This window comes from Meleagris gallopavo, chromosome 1, assembly GCF_000146605.3.
Source record: "Meleagris gallopavo isolate NT-WF06-2002-E0010 breed Aviagen turkey brand Nicholas breeding stock chromosome 1, Turkey_5.1, whole genome shotgun sequence".
NCBI classification, from domain to species: Eukaryota; Metazoa; Chordata; class Aves; order Galliformes; family Phasianidae; genus Meleagris; species Meleagris gallopavo.
In genome coordinates this window covers 74,194,636-74,204,882 of record NC_015011.2, presented here as the reverse complement: position 1 = coordinate 74,204,882, position 10,247 = coordinate 74,194,636, and the positions used below count along the sequence as shown (strand labels likewise).

The window sequence follows — 10,247 nt, the reverse complement described above, 5'->3', positions numbered from 1 at the left end:
AAAAAAAAGAACCCAGATACAAATCAGAAGGTGTCTCTGTGTGGTAAGGGATAGGCAGCACAGACAATACAAGGAACAAAGCTTCCCCTCCCAACCAGTCTTCTCTCTTTTTAAGGGTTACATATGCTCATCAGATATTGGCAACAAATTCCACTTCTGCTGCTTTAGTTAATAAATGCTTTTTCTTTCAAGCTGTTGCATTGTGATTTTTTTCTTTTTTTCCCCCATTTCAGCAAATGGACATACTTTGTTAGACTCCTTTAACTTTTGTGATAAGCACTTTATCAGATCTAGTATCTCTGAAGAACACAACTGCTGCTGGAAAATCTAACCTTTTCTAGAATAAAGAGAAAGAAAGCTTACTTTTAGTTGTTACGTTTCTTGCTAACAGAAAGAGAAGACAGGTATTATTCTTTTCCAGAACAAAGAAATTGCAGGTAGGGAAAAACACACCTTCCATCACAGTAAACCCATTTACTATTTGTATAATATACATACTTTCTACCAGAGCACCCTCATTGGGCTTCGAGTAGCCTTCGCCTTTCTTACGGATTCTTCGGATGATGCCACCGTCTTCATCATCAGTGAGGTCTTCCCCCTTAAACTCAAACAGCTCTATCTATGAAGGGAAGAAAAATCTTGCATTTACTTCTATCATTTCAAGTCAGTAACTCATAGAATTTGTACTTGAGTTCTTTGAAACCATAGCTATTAAGACAGCCACTGTCTTCATACCCTGTAAGATATTAGACAGCCAAGACTACAAAGATGCCATACTTAGCACATACTAAATGGGAACCTACTAAGCAGTTTCAAATGACTATTTAGGCTTTTTTTCCCTCCAGCAACTTTGGTCTTCCAATACTACAAGTAAGATCCTTTAATTGAAAGGACTGTGAGACTGACTTCTGAGTAAAGCTTACACGAGCCACAATACTTAAGGAGTACTACAGAACACAAAAAAAGATTCATTAAGTAGCATTTTTTCCCACAGAAACATAGAAGAATATCCTAAGGTAAGACTGAGTTATAAGTAATGCAAGGAGAAAAGGAGCAGGAAAGTGAAATATAAAAGATCTAATCCTTCCCTTAAGTTCTGATTACATCCTTAATTTAATCTATCATCAAATTCAGATCAACTTTGAAGGGCTTATAACTGAGCCCAAAATATTCCAAATCTTCGTCCAGCAACAAAACAAATTCAGGAATAAAATGAGATGATATTCTTACATTCTCCCCTCTACTTGTTCTTATCTTTGTGTATTGTGGGAGCATTTCAGAAAAATGTAGACAGAAAAATAATTTAGTCATCTTGGTTTCAATCACTGAGAAAGAAGTGTAAATAAAGTATCTGCAAAAATACAACAAAACCATGATCTGGTCCACCTTTTAGCTTTGAATTCCTGCTGCAACAAATTCCTCGAGCTTTTTAAGTGCTAATGTTGGACTAGACTATCCATCTGAATCTTCACATGGTCTTCCAAGACTTTAACTCACATCACAGTTAGACAAAATGGAAAAATGTCCTAGTCACAAAACAAACTTTTTGATGGCTACAAAATTAATTAAAAAAACTTTTTGCTATCTTATCTGTGATTAAAACAGTAATAAAAACTGCACAGAAAAGCAATACACTGTAGTTAACATTGATTAGATCAGGCACATCCAACCCAAGGGCCACATGCGGCCCAACCCTTGCCCCACACCATTACAGTATTGGTTCTTCCCCACTATGGCCCAACCCAGTCCCAGGCATGCAACAATCACTCAGCAACAACAAAACATCAATCAGTATGCCATTAAGGTTGTCTCAGCTGAAACAAGGACCTGAGAAGGGCACAGTGCAGTGCTAAGTCTGCCACACATGTTCTGTTGAACTGAAACCTGTGTCTATTAGACATGACATGCTCTTGTGCTGCCTCGTGAATAAAGCGCAGTGATTGCCAATAGTATTTCAATCTGCCCAATCCTCTCAAAATAGAGCGGAACCCCCATAAAAGAAAACTGGGGATGAAGGAAGAATGCTCAAAAGGCAGATGAGGACAAATAACATGGCACTATGGTTAACGTCTAAGAAAATACTGTCAGTTTCAAAGATTAGAATTTGAAAAGACATTATAAGCAAAAACACAAAGCATATCACTGAATGCTTTGTAAACACAAAATAGCAGGACTGAAGAAAAGCCTGCCATCTCAACAAAATATTTTAAATAAAGTTAGAACTCAAGTAGATTTCATTATAAAAGCTTGATGTGTGGTAGCAAACCTGACTGAAAAAAAAATAATAATAATGACAATTTATTAAGCAACATATGGAAAGCATATGAAACATATTTTGTCCTGACTAAAAAAAAAGAAAAAAAAGAAATTTCTAAAATCAGTTTGTTTCACCAGATTATAAACAGGCAAACTGAAGAAACAGAAAAATCTATCAAAACAAATTTGGAGAGTAAAGCTGCTAATTTGAAATTTTCTGCTTTGGCAACAGATGAAAGTATGACACTCCAGATACAGCTGTACTTGCCATTCTTATTAGAGGTACTGGAAATGAATATAACATCACTGAAGAAATGGCTTCTCTGGTGCCTTTAAAAGACACAAATAGATCTCTTGTATGAGACAGTCAAAATTACAATGAAGTGGTTTTATTTAAACTTTTTCATCATATCTGGTATAGCCACCAGTGCACTGAAAACAACTTGCTAAAAAAGAAGAACTTAAAAAGAGGAAATTAATGGAAGAAAACGCAATTGCCAATATATAATGCAAATCAAAGTTTTCAATTTCATGAAGTTCAAGTTCATCAGTTCATCACCAATTCCAGGAGTTCCTTAAATGTATGGATGCTGATCATGGGGACACCATTTACTTTTCTGAAGCTAGGTGGCTAAGTAAAGGTTGAACACTAAAAACATATGATTTGAGAAATGAAATCAAGTTCTTTCTGGAATCAAAAGGAAAACTTGTGCCAGAACATGAAGATTAAAAATGGCTCACAGATTTAGCATTTCTGGTGGATTTGACCACTCCATTCAATGAATTAAACATGAAGCTTCAAGGTGAAAATAATCTCATCTGCTATGCTTCAAACATAACATTATTTGAAATGAAACTTTAAATTACAGCAAGTTCAAGTTACATCACATAATTTCATGAATTTTGACACACTGGCTAAACACTGTCCTGTGAACAATATGCAGCCTTGCTTTTCATTTTGAAAAAGAAACTTGAGAATAGGTTTAAGTATTAAAAAAAACACCCTATTTTGTTGTATGTGCATCTCTGTTTTCAGTTCTTCTAAATACATTACCTGTGAATTTTCAATGTATAGAATTGCAATCAGATACTCAAGTATCTGATCACATCTGTTTATGAGACTTTTGTGGGACCTGTCTTAACAGACAAAAATATCCCTCATTTCACAATCGTGTCTTATTCAAGTCATTTATTTTTTGGTAGCATGTACATTTGCGAACAATTATTGTCAAGGATGAAGCACAGAAAGAGTGAAATTTCACGAAAAATCTCTGATGAGCACCTTGAGAAATCAAGAACTGCAACCACTTCCATCAAAACAGTGCATCAGTTTCACAAAGACAGGGTCAAATATACCACTAGTTTCATATTTTTATTGCTCTTTAAAAAATATTTTATTTAAAAATACTAAAAAATAAAAGTTTTGTTACTTATATTAATCATACTACATATTCAGCCCAAGAAATTTCCTCTTCACTTGCTACTGCCCAGGCAAACCAGAAGTTTTCATGGTTTACAATAAAGAATCTTTTTTTAAAAAAAAGTTCAAAGCCATCACTTCAGAGACTCATGAACTGATCTAAAGCTACACGGAATGCAAAAGGAATTGAATATGCATTTGCACAAAGATTATTTCTACTTGATACTTTGATGGACATCTAACACCAAATATAAACTAAATTAGACCAGGATTATCTGACACAGATGTTCCAAAATGTCCTACTGATAACAATACAGGTTTCTCCACTTCTTTTTCATGCTCCCTCCCCAACATATTCTATTAGAAGCATCATGAGGAATAAAGAAAATACATATAGACATCGAGATGTTGATGTGATGATTAATAAGACCTACTAAATCTTCAAAGAACACTTTTCGAGAGTCCTAACACAAGAACATATACAAAAAAAAAGTGTAAGAGAATTTGTAGGAGATTTGTAAGAGAAATTGTACACAATTCTGGTGTGGTAATGGCATTTGCAAAGAAACCATGATGGCATGGTTGTTTTTTTGTTTGTTTGCTTTTGTTTGTTTATAAGAAAAATGTAAAAGTTTATTTTAAACTAGAAAGAAAATATAGGAGGTAGACTAAAGAAAGTAGAAGCTTCACAGATATTCATCTAACATTCCCATCCAAAAATAAATTATATCACATAATTTCCACAGTGAAATATCATGTTCTTTGTTTGCTCTTCAGTTGTATAGTTTTAGTGACTGTATCTCACTTACCTCAAAAATGAGCGTAGCATTGGGAGGTATCTTTGGTGGGCTGCCAGCTAAGCCATAGGCATATTCTGGTTTACATGTAATTTGACAGATTTCACCAACCTTCATAGTTGCAACAGTAATGTCCCATGCTTTGATCACCTCACCTGTACAAAGCAAATTTTTATCATGATTACTAGGTATACATGAAAGACAACCAGCTCTTTCTGTATACAAAAGCTAAGAAATACTGACTTATGCTCATTCAGGTTTATATGCATCAGTTTTAACTGTAATCAAGTCATGAAGTTACTTGGGCACCCAAAATTAGCTAATTTTTTTTCATTCTATAGTGATTCTTCTTCTCCCCTCACTTCTTCACCCATAGAGAACATAGGTAATCTGGACACAGATCATGCCTGAAGAACCTGGCACAATCTCAAGTGTGAGCAAGTAGTAATACTCTTCAAAAAGAAAGGTCTTAGGGTAAGAGATTGTCTGCTTATATTTTGAAAACAATCCACAACAGCCTCTTCTCTCTGTACTTCAGCTAGCAAAGACCGACACAAGTGGTAACTGAAAGTTGTGCGTGCTTATAACCAAAAGGGGAAGAAAGCAGAACAATTATTCCTTGTAAAGCCAAAGTAACAAAAACCTCTCACTCAAGCGCTCCTACTCGTGGTTCCTTTCAGTTCAATCAGATTGCCTTTTATTAGACTTGCACCATTTGGTAAAATTCCTATCATCCCAAATTTCAGGACTTTGTAGAATTTATATCCCAAATAAAAAGCCAGTAGGTAGAGAACTCCTGGTGAAAAACACTGATCAAATAGTAAAATTTGCTGGAACTAAAATGTTTGGATTTTTGTACAAAAAAAAAAAAAAAGTTTTTAGATAGTGAAGAGACTTACTCCAACAGTTAAATTTGGGAGCTTAGGGAAAGAGAGAGCACATTTCCCCTTTCCTTCAGTTGCAGCTGATGGCTGCCCCTGTGCACTCTGTCCCAGTACTTGTGCACCCTTGTCCCAGTACCCAGCCACACTTAACTCTTCTTGAATTTGAGGCAACAAAATACAAAATCAATACATGCTATTTAACTGCTTTTTAATCACTGTATCTCACAGTAAAGTCCCACTGAGGTGAGCCTACTTCCCCTGGAGCATTGCATCTGAGGTCCTGAGAATTCTGAGGCAGGGATACAGCATGCCCTCTCAGAAAGATTTCAAAGCACTTTCGATTTAATCTGTTTATGTGAATAAACCTTAAGCTCTGAAAACAAGTTTAAATCGCAATTTTAATAAGTGAAAGAGCCACATGCGCAAGGAAGCTCCATCTCAGTATTACTAAGATTGATCAAAAGCAAACATAAGGTATTACCTTTCCCCAAGTCAAATGAAAACTTGTCTCTCCTGTCCAGACTGGAGTCAAATTTTGTGCCATCAAGAAGCCATCCTGTATAATGGACAGCCACTTTATCACCTATCATCGGAGACTCAGTACCAGTGCCTTCCCTCTTGACAACCTGAGAAAAACAGTAAGCAACACTAAGATGATCAAAACTACATTTGTCTATTGGACTTTAATTCTATTCACTTACCATCTCCAGTCAACAACAGATTTGCTTCAGTTATCTAGAAATGTTACAACTAGTCTGCCTAGAGATAAGTAGCATTTCAAATACAGGAAGCGCATAAAGGTGGCTCTACTGCCACCAGGTAAAATCCTCTGGATACTATTTTGCTATTCTGATACAAAGCTAATGAACAATCGAAAGAACCTCTCCTGGAATCAGTGCAATGACAGTAGCACAGAATTGGTTTACGTCAGTTCAGTTAGACCTTTTCAATAGACATAACCTGCACTCCTGCAACTACCACTACCAGCTCTTGTCATCAAGCACATCTATATCAGGCCCAAATGTAAAACACACCATCTCAAGCTCCAAGAGATGCTCATATTAAGATGGAGTGCCTCCATTTTCAGGCTGTGAGAAGTAGTCCGTTCAGCCTGCATAGAGCAGCACAACTCAGGACCATCCATCCACACAGATAAAAGAGATGCATACATTCTGCCAAGGCACCATCTTTAATTCCAGCGTCCGACCACGTGCTGGGGGCGGGACGGCTTCGTCCGTCTCCTCCCCCCCCCCAACTAGCGAGCCGAGAGCTCATCCCGGCTTTCCCATACCCACGCGGGACAGGGACTGATGCCCCTTCTTTTCTCCCCCCCACCTCTCCCTTGGGACTTCCTCACGGAAAACGCGGGCTCCTCGTCCCCAGCTCCCATAGGGAGCCCCGTACACGGGCAGCGCCTGCGTAGGCCGGGACAGCCGCTTCCAGCGCTGCAGCTGATGTGTAACCGTGAGGGCTGCGAGAGCATTCTACGCCGAGCAGCCCGATAACAGCCCTACCCGAGCGTGTTGGCGGCCCGGGGAAGGACACCGAAGAAAGCGCCCGCTCGCAGGCCGCTCTGGAGGGCCCTGCACAAGGCTGATACCCTACCGTCCCCCAAGTAGTAGACAGCGGCCGCCGCAACCACTCGGTACCTTGAGAACGCCCTCATCCTGCTTAGGGGTGATGTCCGTCCCCTCCAAGGGAGCCCCGTCCGCTTTCATCTCTTCCGCCGTCATCCCGTCTGTCGCTGCCACCGCTGCGCTAGGAAAGGGCTGCCTAGTGGAGTCGGCACCGGCTACCGCGCTGGGCTGATGCCTCGCTGCACCTCCGGCTCCAAAGAGCGAGAGAACAAGCACCACACACACTTTCTCTCCTACCTTCACTGCAGCGCACTCCCGGGGTCAGTGAGGAGGAGGAAGGGGAGGGAGAGAGGGAGGAGCCGAGAAGTTTCTAGAGAGGCGGCCGAGCTGCCGCAAAGCGTCCGCCCGTGGTGGGGCGGATTAAAGTGCGCGTCGTCCCTTAGGGCGGAGAGATCGTCGCCGATAGGGATGTGGAGGAGTTTAGGAGAGGCAGTTAAGCTGGACTGGGCTGGGCTGGGCTGAGAGAGTATTTGGCAGGCGATGTGCTCAGTTTTTCCTGCGTGATGGGGGTGCCTGGGTCTGTAAAGAGTAGCAGCTGCTGGGATTCGGGTATTTCCCCTAAGCCTTGCTGTAGTGTTCCCAAATGTATGGGTATCGTGGCTTGTCCTCCCGTGCACTGGTAGGTGGTTTATGGACAAATTTGTACCAGTAGGCTCGGAAACTGTGTGTCCGCATGAGTAGCGTGCCTGTGGAGTGCGGGCATCTCGGCTTGCTGAGCTGGTGGTCCTGTCATAGGCTGTCATAACCCGGGCTTGATCTGCTGGGGTGCGTAGAGAGAAGGCTATAAGCTATTTCTGGCCCAGTAGGACTTAGTACTGTAGGCAGCAAAAATATGAAGGCATTTAATGAATTTTTGCAGTACTACACGCACATTCCATGGTCAGCACTAATGCCCAAGTCACTGCACTCTCAAGTCATCCAGCTCCTGACTTCTCTTTTTTATATAGATTTTATATTATCATACCATGTGTTGGGTTAAATTAACCCTTGCTGGTCATCTGCTTTTCATTAGGTAATGGAACTGAAGGAAAAATAAGATGAAGATGTCCTTGCAAAATAAAGCTTGGGAAGAACAAAGGAAGGATAGGAGGTCCCTGAAAAACAGTATAAAGCTGAGAGAAGTTTCAGTCACAAGGATCTAGTTGAACAAACTTATTTTTCAGGTGTATGGCAGGAGATGCTAGCTTAGCACTTGCGTGTAAATCATGTTTGCTGGAAAAAACAAAGAGTGACAGACTTTTAAGGATACAAAGATAGTTCTAGTTTGGCAGAAGAACAAACTCTGATCTCAGATTATGAAGTATGTATAAACAAGCCAAGGGGGGATGAGCTGATAGGTGAATTGAGAAGAATGTGAACCCTGACTACCTCAGCAAAGGAAAAAGGGCTCACTAGTGTCAGGGTACAGAGATAAAAGAGGGACTGTGTCCCCCCATACTTAGAGAAACCCCACTGGGGTATGCCCCAGTGAATTCTCAGTTTATTCAAATAAAGAAAGCTGAAGACCCTCCTCTGTCTCTTTTTGGAATAAAGATGATTGAGCAAGCTTATTCGAGCAGAAGCTTTCTTAACAAATTGATTTCTGGGACTAGTACTTTAAGAAATTGTACTAAGTTTAAGCACATTTAAGAAATTGTGTGTAGAAATGCCAATTTAGCTACAGTTGCCAAACATGCTGAAGCCATGCTTAAGAAAGTGATAAACAGTAAACGAGAAGGCAAGCCTTCTAGTGGAGATCTCTAGGATGTGTTCTGTACCTTATATATTTTCAGCCATTTCCCTCAATTGCAGGGCAGACACTTCTGTAAGTAATATACACCCAGTGCAATAGGCTTTGTCCCTTATTACCTTTTCAAAGGCTGCTGAAATATTGTCTAAGGGCCTCCATTAAGGTTCAATAGACAAAAGTTGAAAATGAGGTAAATGTGGAGGGCTTTATGGAAAAGGGGCACAAGTGACTTTAAAAAAAATAAATGTAGTGGGTGTTTCAAGTTATGTCAATGGCATAACAGCACTAGGTATGTAAGAATGGAAAGCAACTAACAAGATAGACAAAAAGTCTGAGTTTTCCCTTTTAAAGCCTTTTAAGATATATTTATAGTTCATCAAAGGAGAAGAAAAGAATCTCAAAGTCATGACAGACCTGTTTTCAAGAAAATATACAGTAGAGATAATTTTGAAAGCAAATGGGGTAAGTAAGTATGAAAGAAAGAATTCAGAATTTGATGGGTTAAGCGGGAAAGGTAAAAATGAAAATTTTGGCAATAGCTTTCAGGTTGTTGCCAAAAGGCTTGTAAAATGAGTGTCTACGATAGCAGAGAACAGCCTGGGCAGTAAAACATCCCAAAAAAACTAATTGCAGGAAGACTTTGAAATAGCCTTGAAGGACAGGAAGCTCAACTACTGCTTGTCTGCAGTTTGCTGCATCCTTTGTTTCATATGAATTTCCATGTCAGATGCCATTTTGTCAGATTGCCCCTCTGCTGCCATCTTACACATGGCAACAAAATGTAATGGAATGTTGGTGGGAAGGTTCAACACCTGCTTTACCACCAAGTTCCTCTGACATGGAACATGTTGACTATGTGTCAACATAGTAAAATAGCAGGCATTACTTTCAGAGCAGCCTTCCTTTAAATATTTGCCAGAGATAAAAAGGTTTGGATATAAAAGAGGGACAGAGAGCAACATAGCTCTGCTGTAGCTTTTTTTGAATTGCATTTCTTATGTTGTTGGAAGCAGTGGTGCTACCCTTGGTAGTCCACACCAGGGCACAAATATTCATCAGTCTAATGTTGTGCTGTCAGTTTGTATGACACTGCAGTGTACACCATTAAGGATGTCAGCTGCTGCCTGCAGACAGGTTAAACCCTTTATGTTTAACTTTCTCAGCTTCACTGAGTTACCCCATTATCCTTGCTTTCAGCAGTATATAGCAAAACAAGACCTTTGTTGTCCTTTAAACTTAGAAGAGAGAAAGTTATTTCTCATTTGCAATGCGGCCTGTCCCCTGCTCTGGGCTATCTTGGCAGTTGCCAGTGCACACCCGTTGCTCAAATATCGGTGAGCTATTAATTATAAGTGGGCTGAAACCAGGAGAGGGAACAGTGTAGTGCTAACTCAAGTTATGGCAAATAATTTTGTGTATTTTGAAAGACTGGCTAAAAACAGTCTCCTCAAACAACAAAAAATATACATCTGTGCATTCCATTCTGACAAATAAATTTGAGAACAAATTTCAAGATTACAAAAA

General features: G+C 39.8%; 1 protein-coding gene across 2 annotated transcripts in view; it reads right to left on the bottom strand.

The window, feature by feature from the left end:
- The window catches only part of FKBP4 (FKBP prolyl isomerase 4), a 13,124-nt gene extending 5,835 nt beyond the window's left edge, over positions 1–7,289 (bottom strand). The window contains exons 1-4 of one of the 2 annotated variants that reach the window (XM_031555599.1): positions 7,007–7,289; positions 5,839–5,983; positions 4,486–4,628; positions 499–619 (exon numbers count right to left, since the gene is read on the bottom strand). In XM_031555599.1, coding sequence (XP_031411459.1) covers positions 499–619; positions 4,486–4,628; positions 5,839–5,983; positions 7,007–7,090 — 493 coding nt within the window. In that variant the 5' untranslated portion in view covers positions 7,091–7,289. The remainder of the gene's footprint in view (positions 1–498; positions 620–4,485; positions 4,629–5,838; positions 5,984–7,006) is intronic. The other variant, XM_003202601.4, reaches the window with a different exon arrangement.
- Positions 7,290–10,247: the final 2,958 nt, after the last annotated feature.